At 57.5% G+C, this 27530-nt stretch overlaps 1 protein-coding gene across 1 annotated transcript; it reads right to left on the bottom strand.

The window, feature by feature from the left end:
• Positions 1-9440: 9440 nt before the first annotated feature.
• On the bottom strand, positions 9441-25768 carry CPNE7 (copine 7). Its single transcript, XM_032230847.1, has 15 exons — positions 25598-25768; positions 18157-18339; positions 17706-17780; positions 17528-17602; positions 16214-16297; positions 15754-15843; positions 15232-15330; positions 14983-15069; positions 14635-14694; positions 13658-13791; positions 13377-13431; positions 12713-12764; positions 12276-12409; positions 10154-10390; positions 9441-9578 (listed from the first exon to the last, which is right to left on the bottom strand). Exons 1-15 carry the CDS (start codon positions 25766-25768, stop codon positions 9441-9443), a joined length of 1674 nt encoding a protein of 557 aa, XP_032086738.1.
• Between the last annotated feature and the right edge of the window lie 1762 nt (positions 25769-27530).

The following is a 27530-nucleotide window of genomic DNA, read 5'->3' as shown; positions in this document are numbered from 1 at the left end:
CAGAATGGAATCTGGAAGACCGTAAGTGAAGCTGAGATCTTTCTTTAGGCCTCTCCCCTCTCGGCCTGATTTGCTTGAAACCTCATAGATCCTAGATCAGTATGTGTCCACCTCAGAAAATTAATTCAGTTGGACTTCAATTCTCAGAATTCCCCAGCCAGCCATGATGTCTTAGCTTAAAGTTACTGAGGTTGAGAAACATTGGGAGAGCCTTCGGTTGACCAACTTGCTTCTCTAGGTACCGGCTGGCTCTGGAGTAACTGCCTTCATTTTCTTTCTTTCTGGTTTTACACATCATTATTTCTACCTGTTTAGTATTCCTTGTGACCAAGAGGCTGCAAAAGTAATTTGATTTGAATGAAGCGAGACCCGTTGATCCCTCTCTCCTTCCAGAGCACGGGCACAGGACTTAAATGGGGGGGGGGCAGGCACATTCTGGGGGCTGTTAGGAAAAGCTTCCTAAGGGCCAGAAAGCAGAGGCCGAACTGCCTGGCCAGAGGAGTTTCCCTTTGGGTTCTTCCGCTGAACAAAGAGTTAGACCTTGAGGGAGCTTCCTCTGTCTTACGATGCCACAAGCGCAGCCAAAGTTTGAATGTTGGCCCAGCTCTTCGGCTCTGGAAATGAAACCTGCACATGGAATAGTCTTTTCTTGCAGAGCAATTTGGAAATCTTTTTTTTAAGAGGAGGAGGGAGTTGGTGGGCTGGGCTGTTGCAAAGGATCGCCAGCAAATGAAGGCTTCACCGCCACCTCGCCAGCCGCCACACGGGGGCAGCAGAGTCCCATTCAGGGAAGCTTGCAGTTGGATGGAGCAAAATACAATGTTGCCGTGGAAATGGGGGGGGGCTGCAGTCCCCTGCCCACCTTCTGGGGGCATTTCGGGGCATTTGAGGGAGGGGGGTTGCCAGCGAGACTCAATAATTACCCTCTATATTGTTTCATCCCTGCAACAGAATTAAACATGCACACCTTACATAGGGGAAGAAGGGGCTTAGGGCCTCTCCTCCGTTGGGGGCAGAGGTGGGATTCAGCCGGTTCTCACCAGTTCCGGAGAACCAGCAGTGGTTCTACTTGAAATTTAGTTCAGAGAACCGGCAAATACCACCTCCGACAGCCCCCATCTATTCTCTGCCTCCCGAATCCCAGCTGATCGGAAGGGAATGGGGATTTTGCAGTATCCTTCCCCTGCCAGGCCCGCCAAGCCAAGCCACGCCCACAGAACCAGTAGTAAAAAAAATTGAATCCCACCATTGGTTGGGGGGGGCAGGTGGGAGGGCAGCCCCATCTCGGTCAATTTGGGCATGCGGGAGGGCTCCCTCACCCGTGCTGTTCCTTGGGGGTGGTACAGCCCAGGGAAATCTCAGATGGGGATGTGAGGCACTCACAGGGACCCAGGAGCCTTGGCTGAATCTTGGAGACCCTTCAGCCTTGGTTGGATTCCGGGGGGGGGGGGCTTCCCAGCCACGGTTGCTAATGTGGAGCATCCCAGGACCTGCCCCAACCATTTGTTAATTGTTCAAGAACATAAATTCACACTGATTTGAAGGAACAGCCGCCCCATTTGCAAAGCCAGAGAAGATTTTGCTGGTGGAGCCCCAGAGACAAGGCCCCCCCTGTCCTCCCCCCGACTCCGCCCTGATTCCGGCTCTCTTGGCCCAGCAAAAGGAGGGAGGGGGATCCAAGAGCCAAGGTGGCGCAGTGGTTAAATGCAGCACTGCAGGCTACTGCTAGATCAGCAGTTCAGCGGTTCAAATCTCACTGGCTCAGGGTTGACTCAGCCTTCCATCCTTCCGAGGTGGGTAAAATGAGGACCCAGATTGTTGGGGGCAATATGCTGACTCTCTGTAAACCGCTTAGAGAGGCCTGAAAGGCCTATGAAGCGGTATATAAGTCTACTGCTATTGCTATTGCTATTGCTATTGCTCTCTCTCTCTGTGTGTGTGTGTGTGTGTGTGTCTGTGTGTGTGTATTTACTTGTACGAAGCCTTAATCCCAAAGTGATTTCACAATGGGATTAAGATAGCAAGTAAAAATATCCAATAACAACGAAATAGCAATAGCAATAGCAGTAGACAGAACGTGGAGTGCACTGCAGAGGGTGACTAACACAAACATCTTCCCCAGCACATGCCAGCCAGGAGAGGCACCGCCACCTGGCCCAGAGTGGCATAAAGGCAGGTCTCTCTGCCTCTGTCCAACAGGTGAAGACTATGCCGGCCTTGGAGGGATGCATTCCCCAGCCACTGAGGCAGCCTGTTTCCAAGATCCCCAAGAGGATCACATTCTACAGCTAACATCTGGAGTGTAACAACTTATCCAAATCTTCTACTCAGCCAGAAATGATGGACCTGGAGGTAACCAGGTCCTGAGTCCTGAAGGGCTTTGTAGAAGACAACCTGGCGGAGCAGCCGTGTTATTGAGACCCCCAGAGCAGTTGAGGCATGGAGTTCCTGCTGCCTCCGTCTTTGGAAGAAGTCCAAAAGTGAGAAGGAATCCTCCAAGGCAAATTGGTTCACATCTGGGATACGGGGAGCTCTCTGCTGCTCTCCTGGCTGCTTCCGAAGTGCGCTGCTGGCCACCAGCTTAGTTGGCTTCACAGAAGAGTTGGCTGAATTGATGGGAGTCCTGAGGATCAACAGCTATTGGCCTGGGAGGAAGGGAGCCTTCCGAAGGCCATCCTCTGGGGCAGCAGGAGGCTTCTTTGGGCAGGCGCTGGCCCTGGGAGAGCCGAGGAGGAGGCCAGGGGTCTGGTCCAGCAGGGCGCAGATTCTCTTCTTCATCTTAAACCTTTCATCTGGTTGAATGGCACCAAAGACCCACCACCAGGTGTTGACCGGGCTAAACCCAACGGCCGCCTCTCTCCGTGCCAATGGCACAAGCGTTTGCAGGCATAACAATCCCTTGGGATTTGCAAGGTTCCACACCAGGTCCTTCCGATTCAAGTGGCAGAGCAGGAAGGGCAGGAATGGTGCTTGGGGAGGGGGCACCAAACGGGAGTCCAGCATACAAATTCTGCTGGCTGCAGTGAAGAGCCACCCCTCCCCTGCTTCCATCCCAAGCCTTTAGTGACCGGGAGACGTGGCCCAGCCCAGCCTGTTCAGTTTGGGGAGATGGACACCTCTACGGAAGGGAGAATGGACAGGCAGCCTTCATACAGTAGGAAAACGGGTGATTGAAGGGCTTCCAGAGTCTTGGGGGGGGGGGAGTTGAGGGACTGCTGGGCAGGCATGTGCACGTCTCCTGTTGCAGCCTGTAATCATCCCCCGTCACTCCCCACAATTAGCCCGGTTTTGTGTCACTCTGGATGCAGCTGGCCTCCGTGTGCTGTGGCTGGGCTGCTGCTCCCCCCACCTCCCGCCTTCCCGAGGGGGCTCTTGTCCTTCCCTGGCTGGAGGAGGAATTCGGCTTCTTTAGGGAAGCTCTGGAGCCTTCCAGTAACACAAAGCCGGGTGCAAGTGGGCTTCGGGATGCAGCCAAGGAAGCGGGGGGGGGGAGAGCAGGCACTAAGCTCATGGCGGATTTGGGCTGGATGCAAAGCCAACCACTGTGGCTGGCCGGCTGGCCCAAGAGACGTAGGTGACCAGAGCTCTCAGGCCAGGGAGCTCCTTGCCCGGCAGCAGGGAGGAAGTAAGGGGGGAACAGCAGGATAAATTGCCCAGAGGGCTAACGGGTGGCCTTTCTAGAGAGCCCTAACCTCTCCTCAATACTATGGCCAGCAAACGCACTGGCAGGATTTCTATTAGTGAGGATCTCTCAACAGCTGGGTTGGGGGTTGGGGGCCGGGGGTTGGGGGGTATATGTGTTTGAGGATGGCAGTTGAGTCCCCACCCCAATAAACCAGAGGAGAGGTTGAACAGATTGAGCCGAACATGGAAGGGCCCATTAGGGTCCCCTCTGATTTCCTAACTGGTTTTGCCGCTTTCCGTCTGTCCTGGGGCAGCCAAGGGTGGGGTGGGGGCTCTCGGCTGAATTTCCCTTCCTCATGAGCTGCAGCCAGTATCAAAGCTAGGCTGGCACACACAGCGTGCGTCTCCCATCCCCCGCACGAGGCAAAGTCAAGCCAGGTCTTTCTGACCGATTTCCTTGGCATCAGAGCAGCGCCCGTCTCCCGACCTTGAAGCGGAGACCTCCAGGGCCCTTTCCCTGGGCTGGCCGCCCACAGGCACCTGCATGCCAGCCGAAATCTTCTTGTGGTGAGAGGAGGCCCCCGGAAGGAAGCCAGCCTCCATTTGCTGCAGTGCAGCCCTTCCAGAATTCTCCTTCTCCACCACTTTGTGGTCAGGGAGTCTGGTGGATTTTCAGAGGGATCCTCAAGAGCCAATTTCAAATCAGTTCAGCCCAGAGCAGAGAAAGTGGCTCCCTCCTGCTCCAATTATTGAATCATTGACCTCTGCATTTTCAAAGGAAATTGGCCAACTTTGTGGAGTCCTGGAGAACCTTCGTTTTTCTTGCAGAAAAGTCAAGTAAAAAAGGAATAAAAATAGACAAATAATTGTGGTGCTCTCTGAGTTTGCTTCTTTTCTTGCAGATGTTTCATTACCCAACTTAGGTAACATCATCAGTGCTGGTATAAATAATTGTGGTCAGAATAATGACAAGGGGTCATTTGGCTCAAGCAGCAAGGCTGATTTTTGTAATGGCTGCAACAGGAGAAAAATCTGAACTCTCTATTTATTTATAATATTTTAAAAGTTTCTTCTCTTTGTCATCAGTCCCAGAGAATCTCTAAGTTGGATGGGAAGGTCAACCTGGCCTCCTCATTGTTGGCCTAACTGTCTCGGCAGATGCACTGATTTTCCACAGATTCGCCAAGGAAAAAGGAGCGAATGGTTACGGAGCTCATCCTTGGCCAAGACAACCAGGGTTTGAAGGTGCAACATCTTGTACTTTGGTAGCAGGGAGGGATGTTTCTCAGAGGTTTCCTCCACTGAAGAATAACTACGCCAGAGAGAGACAAGGACGTTCGCATCTGCTCCCCTGATCTCCGCTCAGCGCACACCCGGCTAGGAGTAGTCCTGGGAGCTCAGGATTCGCAGCTGACCCGCGATGGAGAGTTTTGGAAGAGCCGGAGATGGAGATGGCTCTTCCCCATCCAGGTGGCTCACCTGCCATGACAGAAGCACCCAAGGAGGCCTCTGGTTCCTCCTCCGTCAAGAAACATCTGCCCTCAGCAGAGGATGGGCTCCAGCATGAATCTTATCAGGCACAAGAGTTACTATGGTGACATCCATTATCCCTCTTTACACAGAGATGAATCAGGAGCTAAAAATAAGAAATCTGTGGCAGATTGATCGGGGTGGGGGTGGGGGGAGGTAAGTATTGGGGCAAGAGGAACACCCGCCTCTCGACCCCTTTCCAACATTAGCCAAGGCTCAGTGAAAAGGTGGCTGGACCTCTTCCTATGGGGAATGTCAAAATCAGGTTGCCTTTGCTCCCGAGAAGGAAGGGTGGGGCAGTAAGGGATCACCTGGAAGACACACCTGACCTCCCTCCGGCACCTGTTTGACGGGCAGCCCTTCTTTCCTAGCCTGGTTGCTCCTCTTGCAAGGCTGGGGCCAAAGAACCGAGGACCTCCTTGATGAAGATGGCCATGCGGGAGGTTCTCTGGGAAATGGGCCTCCAGGGGAGCCTGTTTTGGGGAAGCAGCTGGCCAGCAGGATGACCAGGAGACCTTTGAACAATGGAAAGGGGGACATGGCAATCTCAGCTTCATGCAAGCCCGTTTGCTACAGCAGGTGCTTTCCCATCAAACTTCATCCTTGTCAGCATGAATGCATCTCGCTTCAAAGCCCCATTTATTGCAAGAACAATTTGAGCAATTATCCTGACAGTCAGAAATAATCACTTTGTCTCTGTTGAATAAAGCCGTTTCATGGTTAGAGCCTGGCTCCTTTTGTTGGGGAGGGGGTGTCAGGTGGGGGGACAGTCACTGTGGAACTGGTGCTTCTGAATGCCCAGCATTACGGCAGACTTGGGGGGTGTTCAAACATGCTTTGTAGGAGTGGGGTGAGTGTGAATGGGAAGAATGTATTAAAATCCGGTGGCTTAACGTGACAGCATCATGTTATGTGATTAAATTGTACAAATTTGTGCCCAGAGAAATGCAAGAAGGCTGCATTTCAGAATATAACTGTGTATTAAACTGGTTGTGAAAAAATGTATGTTGGATTCCAGGCAAAGCGTCAACAGAACATGTTATGTCTCTCCTGCTCGTTAAAGCTTATTAAAGCTTGGCCATTCTTTAAAAAAACACCCCCAAACTGGTCACAGAGCACAACCAGGAGATAGAAAAGTCCACGTTTTGATCACTTTTTGCCTGGACATCCAAGATGAGCACCTGTCATTTCGGTCATAAAAGCCTCTGTCCATGGTGCTGAAAGCATCCCCAAGCCAGATCTGGACTGCCAGATCACTCAGCGGCTCGGCTGATGCTGTCCAGTGCTGAAAGAATGTTGGCATGGGGGGGTCTTTCTTTCCCCACCCCGACCCTCCTCCTCTCTCCCCCCCTCTCCCTCCGTCTCCCCCTCTGACACACCGCCGTTCTCATTTTTAATTCCCTTACAATGGGACACAAAGGCCCTGATGGTGCTTTGTTCCCAAGTGTCTCACAGCCTCCAGCGCTTCGCCTTTGATTCATGGTGTGTGGTAGGAAGTTAATCCCGCTGAACTGCTGACTGCATTGGAATCCCTCCTCGCAGAGCTCCTGGGCAGCGTCTGGGGCGGCTGTGATCAGAAGCAGAAACGTACAAGGAAATCTGTGCACCATTTGCCGGCTGACATGGCTCCCATTGAGGCTAGACAGGAGGTGGAAATGGGGCGGCCCCCTGCTGAAGCCACTGCTCAGAGCAGGCCCTGGTGGAAGGCGGGAGAGAGGCTGGATTGCAAAATCCTCCAGAAACACATTTGGAAGCTCTCTTCTCTGCCTGATTAGCTGCACAAGAGAACCCCTTGGATGGCGCCCCCTCCTCCTCCTCCCCCAGCCTCCCGTTAATTTAGCTCTCTCTCCTGAATGTGGCAGCGGGAACTCTCCGTCCTCACAAGGCTGCTATTCCGGAATGAAAGAAGTTCAAAGAGAAGCGTCACGTTAAGCCACCGGATTTTAATTTATGTAGAAGCTCTTTTTGCCGCCAACGGTCTGGATGACAACAATGAGTTCTGATCACATTGCGGGTGTAAATTAGTAGAGCAAAGCTGGGGGGTTTGTACCAGGACTGCGGAAGGAACGGTGGCCCCCCGGGGCTCTCTCCGCTTCCCGCCACTCAGCCTCTTTCAACCTCGCTTACAACCCCAAGCCCTCTGCGCCTAGCCCCCTTTTAGGGGGGAAATGTTGACGTTGCAAGGCCTGTTTCCTGCTATGGTGCCACAGGCCTCTTGGTCGTTTCTTGTTGCAATAAGACACCCCCCCCCAATAAGACTTCTATCCAGGCAGGTCTGATTCTCGGGGGCTGCCTGGATTCCTCCCTGCAGTTTTCTTGGCAAGATTTAGCAGAAGTGATTTGCCGTTGGCTCCTTCTTGGGGCTAAGAGAGAGGGACTGGCTTGAGGTCAGGCAGCAAGGCAGGACTAGAACTCAGGGTCACCTGCTTCCTTCCGCAGAACACCAAACCGGCCCTTGCAATAAGTTTAACCAAGACAAGGAAGCGGTGCTCCAGTCGTGGCCTGCAGTCCTTGAACCGCTGTCCCTGAGGGGCAGATCCGGCTTTCCCTGCTCCAGATTGGAAGCGCCACCGTGTTCCGCTTTGCTGCCTTCTGGCTTCCTTTGGCGCTGTGTTTTTGGAGGCGAAGCTCTGCCCGCAGCCCCAACTGCCCTTCGCTTTGGGCTACTTGGCCTGAATTCTTCAAAGCAGACACTTCGGCCAGACGATGGGCAGGCGGGGCCTTTGAACAGCGCAAAAGCTGGGAAAAGCTGAGGTTTATGGAGTCACGACTGCAAGAAGAGGCACCTCCAGATGGCGGGGAGGGGGGCGTTCAACCCCAACCCACCACTGGGCATCACCCTGCAATTGTACGGAAGGTCTGTTCGTCTGAGTGGGGCTGGCATGTGGAGTGGCCGCCTAAAACCTCCATGCTTTTTGCCAGTCCTTACATTCCGCAAAACGCCCGTAGAGAAGCCGCCGGAAGTCTGGCTCTTTCCACACAGGCGGTTTGTCACTTCAGAGTTGGTCACAAAGGACCAACGTGCCCATTTTGTCCCCACAACCATGGCACAAACCAAGTGGTGCCACAGCTCATGCGGCAGGCTGGCCTCCAGTCAGAAATGGCTTCTTAGAGGAAGAAGAACAGCAGAGTTGGGAGGGACCCTGGAGGTCTTCTAGTCCAACCCCCTGCCTAGGCAGGAAACCTTCCACCACTTCAGACAAAGCAGGTTCCGTTTAACCCTGGCTGAGTTTGCAGTCCGTGATTGTTTCAAGATGTTTCAAGGACAACAGGGATCTCTTTTTTATCTCTTTTATTTGGCCGTCTTTCTGGCTACATTTAGGATTTCTCATGCAACCATCAGCAAACGACACGTCACAGCAAAAGACAACTACAGAGCACGGGGGGGGGGGGAAGGGCCCCAGACCCAAACCGCTTTGTGCACAGGAGGCGGCTGTGAAATAGACCTTTGCAATACGGAGCTGGTCCTTTGACCAGGCTGTGCCCCTGTGCCATGCCAGGAGGCGGCCTCATCGCCACTCTCTGCACAAGGAGGGAGTGGGGCTAGGGGAGGCAAGGGTCTCTCTGCTGCACCCCACTCTGCCAAGGGGCCGGTGGGGGAAGGGCCGACGGTGCTGCGGTTCCATTCCCAAGCGCTGGGACCCTCCAGAGATGGTCCCGGGCTCCTCGGTGGAAGGCAGCTCAGGACTCATCCTGAGAAGTTCAGCCTCTCGGGGTGCCCCTGTTTTCTGCCCCCCTGCCCAGAATGCCCCTGCTCTGTTTACTCCCCCATTTCCAAGAGGCTCTGTTGCAGAGAGAAGGGGCTCTGCTGTCCCCTTGAGCAGCTTCAAAAGTTTTGTTTTTTTTGCTATAAAACATATGGAAGTTTATTCCCCTGCCTGGGGGAGACCAAAGGGGGGGGGGCAAAGAGGAGCTTCCTGGGCCCTTCTGGATGTATCTGGATGCCAATGATGAGGGGCAAAGGGTGCCCACTTCCCCTCTCGGCCTTCCTCTCTCTTTCCTTCGCAATCCTGCAGCCTCTTTGGCTTTGCCTAACTTGGAGCGCCTGCTGCCCGGCTGCCCACTCTCTGTCCTCATTCCCCCCCCCATCTCAGGCCCCTTCCTGGACTTGCTGGCCTCTTGCACAATTTCGCTGTCCTGGGGCCCAAACAGCCGGGGGGGGGGAGGGGGCAGGAGACGTCCTGCTCTGGCGGTGGACAGAGAAGCTCTCGGTGGGTCTTGCTTTCTGGAGGACCAGCACAAGGGGGGGAGACAGACGCAGGGTGGCAGGTGGGGTCGCTGCAGGGTCACTGCGGTGAGTTCAAAGCAGAGCCGGGGGTGCTCCCTTTGGGGCCGCGGGGGGGCAAGGCCTTGGAGCTGTAATATTCGACCACCTGCTTGGGCACCTCTGCCAGCACACACTTGGCCAGGGCGGTGGGCGAAGCCTGGAAGACAAAGGAGGCCGAGAGGTCAGCTGGCAGGGCCTGGTGTTCATGCTAGCGGCTTTGCTCAGCGAAAGGACTGGGAGAAGGCAAGAGATTTCAGTCGCCAGTGAAAGCAGGAAAAGATGCCCAAGGAAAACCCCCACAGGGCCCTCCTAGGACACATAAAGGCCCGTAAGGGGCACATCTGAAGCGCAAGGATGCTCCTTTCCTGGAGGGTGAGCAGCAGCTGGAAAACCTCTGGAGAGCAGTTTGCACCCCCCCTGTTTTCCAGATCCTTTGGGTGGGGCAGAGCCCTTCCAGGCTGCCTAGACCCCATTCAGCTAGGGCCCATCATCAAGGGGCAGGTAGCCCTGGGGTAGCCCTGGGGGGAGGGGGAGGCTGGAGCCAGGGTCCTGGCAGCATCAGGAGAGAAGGGAAGAGGGAGCGGGAAGGCCAGGAGGGGCCTGGGGAAATGAACTGTTCCCAAGTGGATCCAAGGCAACCTTTCTTCATGCTGGAGGTGCCCATGGCTGCAGAATCAGGGAGGAGCAGCCAGATGGGGGGGGAGCGTCTTGCCTGAGGGGGGGGGGACTTACATTCTTGAAGTCTCGGAAGGGGACGAACTGCACGATATCCCGCATGACCGGCTCTCCTTTGGGGGAGCGAAGGATCCCATCGTCCCCGTCCAGGATCTGCATGTCGGTGAAGTCGGCATTGCCCACCCCCACAATGATGATGGACATGGGCAGATAGGAGGCCCGGACGATGGCTTCCCGCGTGTCCGCCATGTCGGTCACCACCCCGTCGGTCAGGATCAGCAGGATGTAGTATTGCTGGGAAAGGCGGGGGAGGGGCAGGAAGTGAGCAGGAGGGAGGCGGAAGGAACCTCGTGGGGGACAGTCGGGGGTGCAGACAAAACTCCCCCAAATTCTTCCCCTTGGATGAGCCTCGCAGCCAATGGCCCCCAACTGACCTTGTTGGCACACAGAAGGGGGGGCAGCCCCTCCCTCATTCTGGAATTTGGGAGGCCCCCTCCCCCCAGTGCTTCCTCCTCCAAGAGAATGAGGGGGGAGGGGTGATCTGCCAGAGAGGGGAACCTCTTCTTCTTGGCAGAGGAATGCCTCTCTCTCTCTGGGTATCCTCGGGCAAGGGCGGCAGGGTTCCTGGGCATGTGTCAAGGGCTACAGTCTTGGGAGAGCAGCAGAGGCACAGCCCCAGTTGGCACCAGCCGGAGTGGACGGTGGTGAAATGATATTTTTTTTGCTACCGGTTCTGTGGGTGTGGCTTAGTGGGCGTGGCAGGGGAAGGATACTGCAAAATCTCCATTCCCTCCCCACCAGAGGTGGCATTTGCCGGTTCTCCAAACTACTCGAAATTTCGGCTACCGGTTCTCCAGAACCTGCTGGACTTCACCCCTGGTAGTGGGCCTAACTCTGGAGCGATGCTGCCTTCCACGGGGGGCCCTGCAAAGGCCCGAGAGCTTTCTGACAACCCAGAGTCGGGGGTTCTCCTGAAAACCTCCCTTCAGGGATTCCATGGCAGAGCAATTCACTCCCATCTGAAGTCAGTTTGGGAATAGCAATAGCAATAGCAATAGCAGTTAGACTTATATAACGCTTCATAGGGCTTTCAGCCCTCTCTAAGCGGTTTACAGAGTCAGCATATCACCCCCAACAACAATCCGGGTCCTCATTTCACCCACCTCGGAAGGATGGAAGGCTGAGTCAACCTTGAGCCGGTGAGATTTGAACCGCTGAACCGCCGAACTGCAGTCAGCTGAAGTAGCCTGCAGTGCTGCATTTAACCACTGCGCCACCTCGGCTCTTATTGAATTGAAAGCCAACCGTCTTATTAAATGCCACCAGGTGGATCAGGTAATTCGTGGGTTCTGTTTTTGTTTTATAATTCCATTTGCTTTCCTTAATCCAGTTGAGCTGATTCAAAAGTCCAACAGTGACAGACAGGTCCAAGGAGGCTGGATTTGCCTCCTCCACAGAGTTCCTTCTGCTCCCCCCTCGGGCTCCCTGGCCTTCCTTCTCTGCTCTGCTGGGGGCCCAGCCTCCCTCCCTCCCTCCCTCCCTCCCTCCCTCCTGCCACCCACTCACACCCCCCCCAGGCCATGCGGACGGACCCATCAGTTGCCACCATTAATTGATAAGACTGGCAGCAAAGCTTCCAGCCACTTAGTCAGCCTGCCAAGAGCTGCCCTGAGCAGGATGAGAAGCCTCGCCCTGGTCCTCGCCCACCTGGCACCTGTCAATAACAGGGGGAGACATTTGCTCAAACCAATCAAGGAGAGTCTCTGAGGCTGAGGGTGGAAACCTCGGGGGGTCTTTGGGCCTCTCAGAGCCCCTGTTTCCTTGCAGGCGTTTCAAGACCCAACTAGGGATCCTCATCAGTTCTCTTACCCAGTTTGGGTCATGAAACCTCTGGAAGGAAGCCAGGGAGCCCAGAGAGCCCCAAGGGGCCCTCGGTTTTCTTCAGCCTTCCCGCTCCGTCCAATGTTTCCACCTAAGGAGGCAAGGAGCCCACCTACCCACCCACCGCCACAGCCCTGCCTGCCTGGCATCTACTTTTCGGCCCAACGGAGGGAGAGCTTGCTGGTTGGAGGTTTGGCAACAGAGCTTAATCTCCAGCAAACGTGGGCACCCCGAGGTCAGAGGAGACGCAGCCCACAACCGTCACCCGGAATGTCTCTGCCGATTCCCACACACTCACCGAAGCCTCCTGCGTCTTTTCTTCATTGGCGGCTACTTTGGCCACTTTGGAGATGATGGGGGCCACGTTGGTTGGGCCGTAGAGCTGGATCTTGGGCAAGCAACTCTGGTAAGACTCCACCACCCCCTGGATGCCTAGGGAGGAGGGGGGGGAGATTCAGTGGGCCCTGCTGGGGGGAGGGGCAGGGGGCCTCATTCCAAGTGAAGAGAACGTTTGAACTTAAGCCAAGAGCAGAGGGGAAAGCCCCCAGGCAGAGATTGGGGGCCCTTCTGCAAAGGCCCCTCCTTCCCTCAGTCCAGAAGGGGCAGGGCTGGAGAGCAGATGTGCTCCCCCAGCCACAGGTGCCAGCGGCCTTTTGGCCTGGCAAAGGCAGGAGAAGCACCAGGGGAAATGCCACCCAGAAAGCCAAAAGGAGCAGAAGCCCCCTGTGTCCTCACCTTCACACTCATCGTCCTCAGCACTGAAGTTAATGGCAAAATCATGGGAGACCTGAGGGAGGGAAGGAGGGAGGGAGGAAGCAGGGAAGGAAGGTTAATTGTGGAGCCTCCACCAGCCGCTGTTTCAGAGGCTGCCCTGTTGGCAACGCTTGGTGGATGGAACGGTGGCAGCTGCTCTGGTATCCCGGAGGGCTCGGAGCTGTCAAAGGGCCAGGGAGATCCTACCACTCAGCCGGCTGGCAAGAGAAGCTGGAGGGAGGTCCTGGCGGTGGCAGGAGGCTGGGGCTGGATGCAGAGATGGCACAAGGGCTGATTTGCCCTGCTTCACTGCTGCTGGATGGGCACACCAACACCCAGAAGGGCTGGCCAGCCAAGTGGTAAGTTCAGGGCAGCAAAGCAGCTGAGAAACCTGTGGGGCCCTAAGGCTGAACAGCCCCTTCAGGACCTCCGGAAGTTGCCCTAAAAGTCTTGGTCTTCTTATAAAGGCAAATAAAAGGAAATGCCGAGGGGGGGGGGGGCAAGAGGCAGCTGGGATGATGTGATGGCAGCTCACCCACTGGGGGCCCAGCCTTCCACAGGGACAACTCCCAAGCGCCTCTCCAATGGGGGCCAGGATGCCTCTGCCCCCCCCCTTGTCTCCTTCCACGCAGGTCCCTTGACTTACTTCGTAGTTGGGGGGAATCCTTGCTCCAAAGCCCAAGGCAGAGAATTTCTTGTCGCTGGGGAGAGGCAGAAACCGGTCACTCTGTCTGCAAAGGGCTTGGAAGCCCCTCACCCAAGACCCCCTCTTGGATTTCCCCAATGATTTGGCCATGGGGGGAGGGGAGATGGGGATGAACACGCTAGCTGGCCCGGGTGGGGGTCAGAGGGAGCCTCCCCCTTGAGTGTAAAGTCCCGCAGATTCTGTCAACACCAAGATCCTCCCTGCCCCTCCCCCAATGTCACCTGTCGTAGTCCTGGCAAATCTCCCCCACGGCCACCAGGGCCTTCAGGTATTCGTTGGGTTGGTAAGGGTTGATGTAGTGAAGGGAGCAGCTGTTTCGGGGGTCCCCATTGGAGGCTGTGAAGTCAATGGCCACCTGGGGGTGGGGAGAGAGGCCGAGGGGTCAGGGAGTCAGCAGGTGGGTCTCCCTAGCTTTGGAGCAAAATCAAGGGGGGGGGCAGACCCTGGCCTCCCCATCATTTGACACGGGGTCTGAAATGAGGAGGCACAGAAACCCCCCTGGAGAGGCATAACATCTGGAAAGGCAGAGGAGAACTTCCTCAGATCGGTTCCTGTCCCAGTTGGGTTGGGGGAGTGAAGAGAAACTGACATCAACTAACGGGAAGAATCCCCAGAGGCCATTTTCACCCCTCAGCCCTGAAGTCGGAGTGAAGCAGGAATGGCCGCCGTCTCTCTCCCTCCCTCTTCACCCACCGCCCACGCGCCCACCTCCTGCGTGTGAGGGGCTCTCGTTCCTGGGATGCTGCCCGGCGCATGCCCTCGCGAGCAAAGCGGGCCCCGAGCCAGCAATCTGTTCCTTGCCATGTTCTGGAACTGACTCACTCCAGGAAGGAGATGCTCTTTCAAAACGCAATCTGCCTCCTGCTTCTTGTTTTGAAAGAGAGGAATCTGTGCCGGCTGCCAACAGGGCCCTCCAACCGCCATGGCCAGAAGCGGAGGGGACCAAGAGCCTGGCGGGGGCCCAGCCCGCCTGGAGGGCCAAGATAAAGCCCACTTTTCCAAAGCCCGCGGCCCCTCCCCGGGTGCTCAGCCTCTCCCTTGCCAGGGTAAGAGCCAACGGTGGGCCCATCTCTAAGCAGGAAAAGGAGGAACTGATAAACAAGCCCCCAGGCCCAACGAGGTGCCCCTGCCTGGCTCTGGCTCCGGAGGCCCTCGGCCTGCTCTGGGCCAGCCGGGGAGTCTGGGCGCAGCTACTCACCGTGAAGTGGATCTGACAGCCGCCCATGATGTAATCCAGGAAGGAGTAAACCCTGTGGATCTTCCAGAGAATCCGGGCATCAGCCAGAAGCAGAGGAGAGGAGAGCTGCTTCCTGCCAGCCCAGCTCTCTGCCCAAGACAGGGCAAGAGGTCTGCAGCCCAGTGGGCAGAATTACAAGGAGGGGCTGCAGCCCTCATATGGGATGGGGGAGGGGGCAAGAGCCTGTCTGGGTTACCAGTATTCATAGCAGACCCATCACCCGGCCCTCTGCTCCCTAGATTCCCCTTTGCTCAGCCCCCACGCACCCCCACTGGTGACGAGGGGCCGGCCCATGGACTGGCCACTTACCTTCAGGTCCAGGAGGATGACCACGCCCGAATTCCTGTAGTTCCGCTTCTTCAGTTTGTACTTGGGGTTCATGCAGTCCCACTGGATCTGATGGGGAGGGGGGGGCGAAAGGGTTCTCTCTTTATCCCTGCTGACCAGCCCCATCCAGCCCCTGTGGGGGGCTGCTTTCTCTCCAGGAAGCCCCCTCCCCAGCTGTGGAGATCCCCAGGGGAGGGGGCTGTGTGCTTGGCTTCCTCCCTGCGCACCAACCTTGTTGCCCCCCGTGGCTTTCTGCATCTCTTCGAAAGTGGTGAAAAACTCTCCGATGAAGTCGTGTTTCCCTCGGGAGTCGTAGTCAAAGACGACACACTGCAGGCAGGAGACGGACCTTCAGGACCCCTGGACTGCCCAGGGTCCGGCCTCCTCACCCCACCCCCTCCCCCAGGGCCGGAGTGTGCTGGCCTGGCATCTTGGGGGCCCCAAGGCAGCAACGCATGGCTGGACTCAGAAGTGGGCTACCCCCACTCTCGGCAAGCCTCCCTCCTCGCCTGCTGGGGGCGCTGCTGTAGATGCAGCCCGAGCAGCTGGGTTTGGCTTAGGGCAGTGTTTCTCAACCTTGGCAACTTGAAGATGTCCGGACTTCAACTCCCAGAATTCCCCAGCCAGCATTCGCTGGCTGGGGAATTCTGGGAGTTGAAGTCCGGACATCTTCAAGTTGCCAAGGTTGAGAAACCCTGGCTTAGGGCATCAGTGGGTGGCCCTTCACCCCCCCCCCAAAAAAGAATCCCTCACCCTCAGCTTCCGCTTCTCTTCACAGCTGCAGAGAGAGTTCAGGGAGACCTTGAAAGGTTCCCAGATGGGGCTCAGGTTGTTCTTGACAAACTGCAAAGGACAAGCACAACAGGGTCTCAAAAGGCAGCCTGGGGGTGGGTGGGCTGGAGGGGGGGGGTCCCTGTCCACAAGGGCCTGAAGGTTTCCTACTCAGACCCCAAGAGTTGCATCTCCCCTCTGCTCCCTGAACCCCTCTGGCTGACCTGAAGGGGGCAGGGAGGAGTGAGGAGCCCCCAGGGCCACGGCCGTGGTGGGAATTGCTACAGTGAGCTGGAGAGGGCCTCTTGGCGTGGAGGACCCAGGACCTCCCTTCGTTCCCCATGAGGACCAGAAGCTTATGATGAAAAGTAGCTTCTCTCCTCTCTGAGCAAGGGTGTTGGGAATGCATCCTTTGGACCCTAGGAGGGGAGGGGGCTCTTACCTCAGTCCGGTGCACCAGCTGCTCACTTCCATCATCATTGATCCGGTAGATTTCCAGAAAGGGATCTGACTTACTGAAAAGATCCTAGGGGAGAGAGGGTTAACCTCTTATCAAGGGAGGGCTCTTCTCCTGCTCTTGCTAGGCTCCTGGGGTCTTGGGGTGTGTGGACCCTTACTACCCTCCCAGCCTTCCGCAAAGCTGTTAAGTCCTGGCTGCTCCAGCAGGCCGGGGGGCTCTCGAAATATCCAGCCCCCTGGGAATTGTGACTGTTGTATATTTTAATATGTTGTTTGTGTATTATCCCCCCTCCCTTGTTTTATTGTAAGCCGCCCGGAGTCCTTCAGGAGTGGGCGGCATACAAATCAATAAAACTATAAACTATAAACTATAAACAGGCAGGAGGCAACTTATTCCAAGGCACACCCAGGCCGTCTCCTTGTGTGACAGAGCCTCTGTTTGACCTGCGTTTGATTGGCATGAGGGCTGTTGCAGGTCTGGCCAAACCTGGGGAGTTTTCCTCAATCCCACCTGGATCTGTTCTTCGTTCGGCGTCTGAAGACCACTCCCCACTTCATTGGATGGTTGGGAAAAGGAAGGGGGTGAGTGGGAGAGGGGTCCCCTAAACCCCAGGCCCTGGGAGGTAAAGGGGGGGGGCTTTGCCTTGCATGCAGGCTGGCTGGCAGAGAAGAGTGAACCCCACGGCAGAAGCCCCTTCCCCACCAACAGGCAGACCCCATCCAGCACGTTCTCCAGCACTCCTTCCTCTTCGCTTCCGGCTCCATCTGTTCAACTTTTAAATATCCTTTTTCATTTTTTTAAAAAGGCATTCATATTCAATTTCACAGCTTTGATGCCAGCCTGATTTATCTCTGTCACGTAAGATGACGAATTTGCACGGATGGCTCTGATTACAGGCACACAGGCACACACACACACAGAGGCACACAGAGCCTGTTTGCTAGATGTTTGCTCGTGATGCCAGTTTTTCACTCCTCATAGAAACTGCTGCTCCACCTGCCCCTCCCCTGCAGCTCCTGAGCAGATGGTGGGAGACAGAGGGATGAGCAGCTGCTTCCGTCTCCTCCCCAAACTGGGCCCTGCCTGCTCCTGGGGAGGGGGGGCCCTGGTGGTGGGGGCTGTACTGGCACTCACCTGTCCAGGCCAATTTATCCCACCTCACCTGTCTGAATGGCAGCATGGCGGTTCCTTTCTGCCCTTGCCTGCACCTCTCAGGCCCAGGGTGGCCACACCGACCCTCCCCTCCCCAGGCTGACCTCCCGCAAGGGAGAAGAGCCAGCCCCTCCCCTCCCCCACCTTGTCATCCAGCTTCTTTGCCCGAAAGAAAAGCTCCACGAAGCCGTTGTCTCCAAAAATCTCCTCCGAGGTCACCTGTCAAGAGGGTGGAGAGAGGCTCCTTCAGAGGCCCCGCCCTGTCGGTCAGGGGATCCCCCCAGCCTCCACTTCCAACCTTCCGCGGGGGGGGGGCACTCACGGTGATGGTGGACTTGCCGGCAGGTTTCCCGTACTTGAGAAAGAGCGGCTTGCTCACCCGCTTCTGGGCCACGATCTGCAAAGAGGAGCAGAAAGGTGGGCTGACGGGACCCTTATGGGAGGCGGGGCTGGGCCCACCGAGGGGAGCCTTTTCTCCGCCGTCGCTGCTCCCAGCCTCGCCCCCTACCCGGCGGAGAAGGAGGCGCCCCCTGAGCCTCGCGGTGGGGGCAGAGTCTGCAGCCGCGGGGGTCTCTCCTGCCGGCCAACCCGATGCCTGCCAGGGACACCCCTCTGCCGGGAGCGAGACCAGAGTCTTGCCCTCCTCGAGGCGCAGCGGGCTGTAAGGCGGGGCGGCCTCTTCCGAGGGGCTCCTTCGCAGATTAGCCCAGCTGATCGTCGAGGCCTCGGCGCCCAGAGCCCGGCGCCTGCCCCCTCCCCTCCCCCCGCCTTACCTGCCCCACCGTGCACTCCATGCCCCCCAGGAAATCGTCATCGTGGGTGCCCGGGCCGCCATGCCCGTGGATGTCGTAGACTTCGAAGCGCAGCTTCTGCACTTCCTCGAAGTAATAGTCCACCGTGAAGACCTTGGCGAAGACGGGGTTCAGGTTGCTCCGGATGACCTCGGACCTCTCCACCTGCAGGCACAGAGAGGCCGCGTCACCCGGGACCACCAAGCCCAGAAGGCTCAGCCTGGCAGAGGGAGGTAGAACATAGAGAGCCCCCTCCCCCCCTTCCCCGCTGCCGGGCCCGGCTTGGGCAGGGGAGCGCCCCGAAAGAAGGCCCGGGAAGGGACGCTGCGCTTGGGATGCCCAGGGAGACTCCCTCTCCCGGCCCAGATGATTTCAAGCTCCGGTTGCGCGTCCTGAGCGCTCCGCCCGCCTTGCCCCAAAGGGCGCTTCTCGGCTGCGCCTTCCGAGCCTGGGCAGGGGCTCCCGGCGGGGCCCTTGGCCGCTTGGCGGCCGCGGTGATGCTCTGGAGGGAAAAACACGCGGAGTGCGGGGCTCCCACGCGGCCCCACGAAGGAGCCTCGGCTGCGGAAGAAGCCGGCGCGGAGAGCGCGCCCTTCCCAAGTCAACTTGGCTGGAGCGCAGCGCCTCTGCCCCCCACCCCCACCCCCGCTTTGGCTCTGGCTTCTTCGGACGGGCCCTCAGCGCGTCTCCCTTCCGAAAGCGGGCTCGGTTATCCTGCGCCTCGGCTGGGAAAGAAGGAAAACTTCGCCTAAACTTTCGAGGAACAAGAGCCGTCCGGGAGAGCGGAATGCCGGGGAAACGCTCATGAGAGCCTCCCGGGCACCGATCCCAGCTTCGAAGGGAGGCTTGGCGGGGGGAGGGGGGAGCAAGGGTGGGGCAGGCAGAGCTGCTCAGCAGAGGCTGCTGCTCTCGCTCACCTATCTACACCCGCGGGACTTGGCGGGATGGGAAGGGTGGCTGAAAAGGAGCAGGCAGGCGCCTGGCCACCGGGCTCTCCTGGGCGCCCCTCCCTCTCTCTAGAGGCACCACCGAGCCTGCTTATCCAGGAGCGGCTGGGGCAGGATTGGGCCTTTCCTGTGGAAGGTGACCGCTGGGGGACAGGTGAGTCTCTCCTGGACCTGCAGCTGAAGGAGCCTCCAGCTGTGCTGTGGGCCAGGGATCTGCAAGGCCTGTTAGGGGCAGCAACTGGGCGCACTCCAGCTCCTGCAGTGCCATGGCCCTTTGCCACCTGTGCCAGAGGATGGCAGAGAGTCAACTCAACCTGCCTCCCCTTTTGCCGGCTCTTCAGAGGAGAAGCCGCCTTCGGAGGGACCACGTAGCTCCTGGCTCAGGTGGCAGCTTCTGCCAAAGGCCATTTTGGCTTTGAGTTGGTGCTGACTTTGTTCTCGCCACGCAAATCATCAGCCAAGCTGCTTCTCAAAAAGGAAATCAGATTACGCGTCTGATATAACTTTATGAAGTTTCTGCGCCTGGACCTGCCTGGGTTTCTATTTCCTGCCCATCTTCTGTACGGGAGGGGACGCCAGCTCCCTCTCACCAGCACCCAGGTGGAAATTACCGATGCCTTATCACTGTCAGAGGAGGGGAAATGCAGACGCTACAAAGAGCCCGGCTGCATCTTAAATACAGGCCAATCTGCCCTGGCAGGAGGAACCCTGGGCCAGCGCCAGAAAGGTTTTGGCTGAAGGAAATGTGTTAATTGTTAAGATGCCGGAAGCCAAGGAGCCCTTTGCTGCTAAAAGCCTGTGGAAGCTGAGCAGGTAGAAGAATCTTTTCTTAAGAGGCAGAGGGTGTCCAGCCTTCTCTTTCTTTTTCATAGTGCAGCACACAGAGAGAGAGGGAGAGAGAGAGAGAGAGAGAGAGGGAGGGAGAGAGAGAGGGAGAGAAAAGAGAGAGAGGGAGAGAGAGAGGGAGGGGGAGAGAAGGAGAGAGGGAGGGAGGGAGAAAGGGAGAGAGAGGGAGAGAAAAGAGAGAGGGGGGGGAGGGGGGGAGAGAAATAGAGATAGGGAGAGGGAGAGAGAGGGAGAGAGAAAGAGAAAGAGAGAGATAGGGGGAGGGAGAGAGAAAGAGAGAGGGGGGAGGAGAGAGAGAGGGAGAGAGAGAGAGGAGAGAAAAGAGATAGGGAGAGGGAGGGAGGGAGAGAAAGAGAGATAGGGAGAGGGAGAGAGGGAGAGAAGGAGAGAGAGGGAGAGAGAGAAAGAGAGGGGGGATAGGGGGAGGGAGAGAGGGAGAGAAAAGAGAGGGGGGGAGAGGGAGGGAGGGAGAGAAATAGAGATAGGGAGAGGGAGAGAGAGGGAGAGAGAAAGAGAAAGAGAGAGGGGGGATAGGGGGAGGGAGAGAGAAAGAGAGAGGGGGGAGGGAGAGAGAAAGAGAGAGAGAGGGAGGGAGAGAGGTAGGTAGGTAGGTGGGTAAGGACAGACAAGAGATGCCCAAAAGGTTTCTTGGCTCTTTATTTCTGCTTCTCCCTCTGGATCTGGGCAGCTTTCTTGGGTTAAGGCAAACGTTCTCTCCAGGCTAAAGACAGCCATTTTCTGGTGGGAGGGGTGGCTTTCAAGCGCACACATTTACCCACGCCTCCCCCCCCCCAGCGGTACCCTCACTCTTTATCTGCAACCGGCCACAAGATGGGCCATGTCGAGCTTCCGCTGCCCCTGTAGATAACAAAGCAGAGACGCCCATTTGCCCCTCCTGGTCAGCTTGGGTTTTGGTGTGCCAAGCCAAGTGGGAGGGAACGTCACTGATTTCCCCCAAAGCCCCTTTCTCTACCCCTCCCCAACTATCTTCTTCCCAAGGAGTGGGGGGGGGTTGTTAATTAGATCCACTGTCAGAGATAATCTTCTCAAAGTAAGCCATGCAGCTCATCTTCAGTGGAGCTTTAATCCATCTCATCGTGACCCATATGCTGGATGCAGCAAATTGCGATCCGGAAGGGACAGGCAGCTTCCTTGGGAAGCCTTCAGTGGGTGGACCGAGGGCCAGATTTGGGGAGTGGGGGCAGAGGAGCCTGTGTGGCATGATTTCAAGGACCGGCGGGCATTGGAAGGACCATGCCCTGCGCTGGAATTGTTGCGGGCAGGGGTACGGCAGGCAGGAAGCCCCCTTGCGTGGGCTGAGCCTCTGGGATGACTGATGGATTAATTGATTAATCAAATGTGTGTCACTGCCCCTCTCCCAGAGGGCAGCTCTGGGCTCTCGACAGATATTCGCAGGTGACGAGACCAAAGATTTGGCTGCCCAGGGAGCCCCCCCAGCAGCTGGACAAGGCCACAACTATTTCCCATCTCCAAGAGAGCCAGAGGCATCGCGGGGCAGGTGGCTCATGGAGCACGGCAGACCTATTGCCCCGTCGCTCTGGGTTCTCGGGATTTCTAAATAATGCCTGGCATGAAATGGTAACTTTATCAATGTCAGGACACACAGCCCTTTGGGACATCAGCCAAAGTGATTTTCCGTGGCTGTTAACATCGGCAAAGACAGCCGGCTCCCCTGAAAATAGAGCGATATTTCAATATTGATTTTTTGCTCCAGGCTCCGAGCCTTTTTCTCCTTCCCTTTCACAAAGCGGACAAATCTTAAGCTGACTGATCCACCTGCGAGGCAACCGAGATCTGCCCCTGGGCAGGAGGGCTTAAGCAGTACCCCCAGCTTGGAACCAGCCCCCCCCTCAATATCTCGGTTGCCTGCAGCAGGGCTTCTGTGGAGGCCCTGAGGTCTGCAGCTGGAGGGGGGAGCTGGGCTCTCTACGCAGGCCAAGGGAGGTGCTGCTCCCCCCTCCCCGGCGGCTCCTTTGAAGGCCAGCTGCCTGTCTTGTTTCTGAACGCCCAACCGGCCCTTCCTCCACTTCTTCTCGGCTTCACTGGGGCTTCCGAACAAAGCAACAGGCAATCAGTGCTTGCTTCAGAGGAGAGCTGGCTGGATGAAAGAGAAGGACCGTGCAGAGCCTCGCTGCCAATTAAATGGGTACATGTTATATCTACTCAAGGGCTCCAGGATCCGTTGGGACCTTGGATTTAGGGATGGGCTGCTCACCAAGATTGGCCGTGCTAAAGAAATGCGGCCATCTGCTGTGCAAACTTCCCTCTGAAGGCCTACGGACAGGCGAGAGAGGCTCTCCCCTTTCTCCTTCCTGGGGTGCCGAATGCCAGAAATCCGGGCTTCTCTGTGAGGCTCAGCCTGGATGCAGGAGGGATCGGCGCTTTGGGATCCAGCTCTGGACAGGTGATCCAGAGAGGGTTAAAAACACCCAGAGGAGGGAGCAGAAATGGAACTAAATCAGAGCAGCAACTGCTGAATGGGGAGTGGGAGGCAGAGGATTCTGGAGCCCCATCTTGAGAGGAGCATGGGACTTGGGGGGTGGGGGAGCGACCCTTCCAGAAGCTTCCAGAAGCTCATCAGTCTCAAGGCTCACCCGGGGCCTTGCAGCTAACAGCCAAACAATGAGGGAGGTCATTGACGTTCAGGCAGCCATTTTGGCTGTTTCAGCCGTTCCGCTACATCACCCTACTTTTCACCCCAACCCTGCAAAGGGAGACCTTGTGTGCATCACCTGTTGGAGCTTCTGCCAACTTCTCAGGTGAGGCAGGCAGGTTTCCTCTGCTGGGCTTCAGCTTCAGTGCCGGAGCAGCCACAAAAAGCAGGTTGCTTTGGGGGTCCCTGGAAGCGTCTTTGAAAGTCCCGTCGCCGGCAAGAAGCATCCGAGCGACGGGGCTCACTGCTCCCCCAAGGGAAGGCAGCGGGATCTGTGCCCCAAAGCAGGGGGCTGACACTGTAGACTGGCCCTGCTCAGCCCCTGCAAAACGCCCCCTTTTACATTCCATGGGTGCCACAAGCGCCGTTGCTGGCTGTGCCCTCCCCACTGCCCCCGAGAGCGAAAGGCCCTGCCTACATGGCCTCTGCCGGACCCTTCAGGTGGGGAGCCAGGCTCCTTCTGCCCCACAGAAAGGCCCTCATCAGGCCCAGGTGGGGCTGGGGGAGGCCTTTTGGCTTGTCTCCCGGCCCGCCCAGCTTAGCCCAGGTTGCTAGTCCCTGTTGTCTGGGAGCCTCAAGCAGAGGACGAAGGAAACCTTCACATCTCAGGAGTGTTTGAAGCTGCAGGCAATTAACCCCGAAGGCTGGCAAAGGAGCCACGTGCCAGAAAGCGGGAGGAGAATCGTGGGCAGACTGGGGTAACCAGCAGGTCTGGCAGAACCCTCCTGCCGCTGCCACACGCATAAAGGCTCCGGATAGGGTGGAGCAACAGGGCCAATGGGACAGGGAGGGTTGCCTACCCGTGCCCTGATTTAAGGGGTGACTGCCATGGCTTGGGGAGCTCACTTCGGGGGCAGTGCCAAGGCAGCACGGGGAGGGCAAGTACCCGGTGGCTAGATCAGACCACTTTGTGCTGTGAATGGGCCTCTGTCAATTCCTGCTGACTGGAATTTGCAGCTTGATTTCCCCCCCCCCCCCCAAAAAAAAATATTTACAGCAATACCGGCCCTTGCTAGGACATCTGATGGGAAGGGTGCTTTTGTGCAGCAGGGAGTTTCCGTCGGCAAATTTTAATGTCCTTAGGAAGCCCCCGCTCACATTCAGGCGAGGAAGAAGTGCCCTCTGCCCCCACAGATGCCAGGCATTTAGCGCCCTCTGCAGTGCCCCGAGGAGTCTCTGGTGTGGCTCTTTGAAGTAGGACATGAGTGGCATCTGATGACAGCTAAGCCCCCTTTCCAGGCTTGGTTCTTGGATGATCTGTTTTGACTTGATGAGCCGAACATGGACAGAGATCTTACAAGTCTGCCGGTAAGCAGGGAATGTTCGTCCTGCCGTAGGGCCCCAAGGCCAGGGAGCCCAAAGCTGGGGCCAGAGCACGGTCCCCCCCGCCCCCTTTGAGTAGATTTTCCAGGCAAATCCAGCCACGCCGGGGACTGGAGGAGGGGGACGCACACAGCAGATGCACAAGCCCCAGCTCAATGGTTGGGTTTGGCCCCCTGCGGGTGAAGGAACTCAAGGTCCAGGCAGAAGGTGAGCCCCTGAGGCCCATGCTGGAAGCAAAGGGAAGCAATGGGGACTCTGAGCTTCTCCCCCCAAGACTCTGATGCGGGAGTCCCGAGCCTTTGGGAAGGGGCTTTAGCAAGGGGGCCGGAGGGCGAGCTCCATCCAGGGCACAGCCAGCAGCAGCAGCAGAAACCAGGGTTTCTCCCCTCTCCTAAGTGCAGAGATGGAGCCCTGCCAAGGAAGCCCATCAGCCTCAGGGGCTGCTGCATTGCTTCGGTGCATTTCATCTGGGGAGGCCACTTTGGGGCCTTGCGAGGGCCAAGCAGACTCGACAGCGTTGCATGCAGCCTAACTCTGGGTCTCAGGGCAGAACTGGCCTCCACTGTGGATGGAGGAAGCAGGGAAGAGGAAGCTGGAAAGCCCCAAGAGCTCCTGCTCGGCCAGAGGGAGCCACCTCTGCATCTACACCCCTTTTAGCCTTCAGCTGACCTGTTAAACGGCAACCAGCCCTCGGCAGCTCATCCCTCCCGGGGGCCCCAAGAGGGGAGCCAGGCCACCTTCAGGGAGGAAGGCAGAACTCTCAGAGCAGCCAGTCAAGTGGCAAAGCTCCCTCCATTTAGCCGGCTTAGTCCATTAACAGGAACTGATTACAGGAAGGGAGTCGGGCAGATCCCTTAAAGACTTTCATGCCTGTGCTGCTACTAAGTGTGAGGGCTTTACGCCTCCTCCTGAAAAGACCCTTCTTCGTGCTCTTGGGTGGAAGCAGGTCTGTGCCCAGTCCTCCTTCTCTGCCCCTCTGGCCCCAGACCCACAGAGTACCCCCCCTCCCAAGATCTCTTGAGTCCTACACAGCCCCGTTCTCTGGTCTTCCTTTAAAGGAAGGAAGAAACCAGCACCCTCACCCACAAGCCCAAAGGGAGCCAACCCCAGGCGGATGCCCGGCATCCGAGTCCTTTTGCTGGCCCTGAAAAACAGGCGGCTAGAAAGATCTCAGCCGATCCCTAGGAGATGCTTGGGCTTCAGAAAGTCTCCCTAAAAGTCAGGGTGACCATCTCCAGTCACCTGCAAGGACAGAGACCTTCATCCGGGGACAGGGCTGCTCAATGGGGTTGCAACACACCTGTCCCTCATTTGTGGAGAGAAGGGGGGGGGGCTGGAGCAGACCTTCCCAACCCGCTAAAAGGTCGGACTTTTGAGCAGCCTGGAACGACTTGGCTGCTTATGGGGGATAAGAACTTCCGTCCAGCCGGCAGACTGGAAGGACCCTGAGCTGGGGAGCTGCTTGAAAGGACAGAGGGAAGACGGGTGAGCCCGGAAGGACAGAGAGCCGCTGCTGGGACTTTGGCCGCAAGGGTCTCCCCTGGATGGTCCTGCCCAGCTTGCTCTCCTCTGGACCTGTCTCCAGCCGCCCCCTGCCTCCCTTCCGCCCTCCCTGCAGCCGCTCCCCACCTACCTCCGCCCACTGTCCTTGGGACTGCATGAGGAGGACCACGCAGGGGTCCGACTTGTTGAGGGTGTCCCGGTCGAGGAGGTGCTTGCAGCAGATGCGGAGCTCCACCTTGGAGACGCAGGTGGTGGCCGAGACCACCCCCAGGTTGGCCGCCGGGTCCAGGACTTCGTTCATTCTGGCTGGCAGCAGGGCTGGTGCCTGGGGAGAGCTGGCTGCCCGGCAGGAGACTGAGGCCCAGCCCGAGTCCACCCAGCGAGCGGTGGGGCTGGGAGCAGCGGAGCCCGATGACGCTCAGTGGCTGGTGGCTCAGAGCATCCCCAAGTGCCAAATGCCCGTTTCCTCGGTCTGCGCTGGTGCCTGCTGGGGAGCTGCCAAATGAGGCTAATTAAGAGGTTTTCTCAGAGCAAATTAAACAGTGGTGGCTCTTCTTCCTTTCCCTGATGTTGCTCCCACTCAGCTCCGATGCTGTTGGCACCTGGGTGCAAATGTGCCCGGCTTCTGTAGAAATTGGGTCTGGGGGTGGGGACCCCCGATCTTCTGGCCTCCAAAGAAGTGAAGACAGGGAAAGGAGGGACCCCCCCCCCCTTTCACTTCCCCAACAGCAGAAGCTGCTCTTGCCTGCAAGCTTCCCGGGTGGCGAGGCTTCCCCCTCGGCAGAACCAGCAGAAGAGGGGCCTACCACGCTGAGACGCCCACGTGCGCTGCCAGTGGAGTGGAAGCAGCTTCCCAGGGAGCCCCCCTGCTCCTTCGTGGAAGGGCTGTCCTGGCCAGGCGGAGGGTGGCCTGTGGGTACCAGAAGAAACACAGGGGAATGAAGACCTCGCAGTCGCCCTCAACACACAGCTGCCCTTTGGGGGCTGACCCAGGGGCTGCATCCTGGGTGAGGAGCTGCCTACAGAAGCCGGTTTGGCTAACCAAGAGCCCAGATGGTGCCGGGAAAGGTAGAACGGGAGTGTCAGATCCTGCTAACCTTCAGCCGCTCTCCTGCAAAAACATTCTGGGATCTGCCCTTTCGCCATCCTCGGTTCCACCTGCTGGCATTTTCATTTAACCTGCCAGAACTTGGAAAATTCTTTCTCCCGACAAGAATCCTTCCATCCAACCAAACGCAGCCAGAATCCTGACATTTCTGCACCTCACAGGAATGGCAAAACCCAAAGACTTTGATGCCACAGCCAAGGCACATACCTGGAGGTGCTGCTAGTCAGGAGGTTTGCCCAGGGCGGACAGGCAGCCCTTCTTGGGGGAGGAGAGTCTGCCAGCCCCCCCCCACCTTGGAAAGGCTGAAGAGCCACTGCCTTCCTCTCCCTGCCCCCTTTTCTCTCTGGATAACCTGAGCACAAGAGGGGGGGCCAGGTGCCTTGCTCTCAAAACAGGATGTGACTGCCGAGGGTGGGGGGACGTGGCAAGGAGCCCCACTGCTCGGGTGGGACAAACCTGGCAGCTGGTAATACCCAGGGCTTGGCCGGGAGGCCAGAAGCCACGGCCCAGAGCCCACCAGGAGCAGCCCCCAGTGGGCTCTACAACAACCCTAACTCAGTTGGTCTCCACACTTCTCTGCCCGATTGCTGCTTGGCCCATTCTGGCCGGAGGGAGAGGAGAGCCTTGTGCACAATCCCGGCTCCTTCCTGTGGAGGACCTCTGGGAGATCCCTTTGACAAGGGGCCTTCGGAGGGCACTTGGAACACAGCAGGAGGTCCAGGAAGGGGAGGGGGTCCCTGGGTCGAAGGGCAGGGGGCTCTTCCTCTGATTGGTGCCTGACCTTGTCAGTGGCTCTGGGTGGGCAACTGTCTTCCCCACATGCCCCTCCCACCCTCTGGCCTTCCTGAGAATTGTGGGCCCTGCTCCACACAGGAACCGGCTGGGGTGGGGATCTCTTGCTGAGTCCCACAAAGTGACGTCATCAAATCATCCACCAGCACATCCGTGATCATGC

Source organism: Thamnophis elegans, chromosome 14, assembly GCF_009769535.1.
Source record: "Thamnophis elegans isolate rThaEle1 chromosome 14, rThaEle1.pri, whole genome shotgun sequence".
Taxonomy (NCBI): domain Eukaryota; kingdom Metazoa; phylum Chordata; class Lepidosauria; order Squamata; family Colubridae; genus Thamnophis; species Thamnophis elegans.
This window is presented reverse-complemented; position numbering and strand designations above follow the sequence as displayed.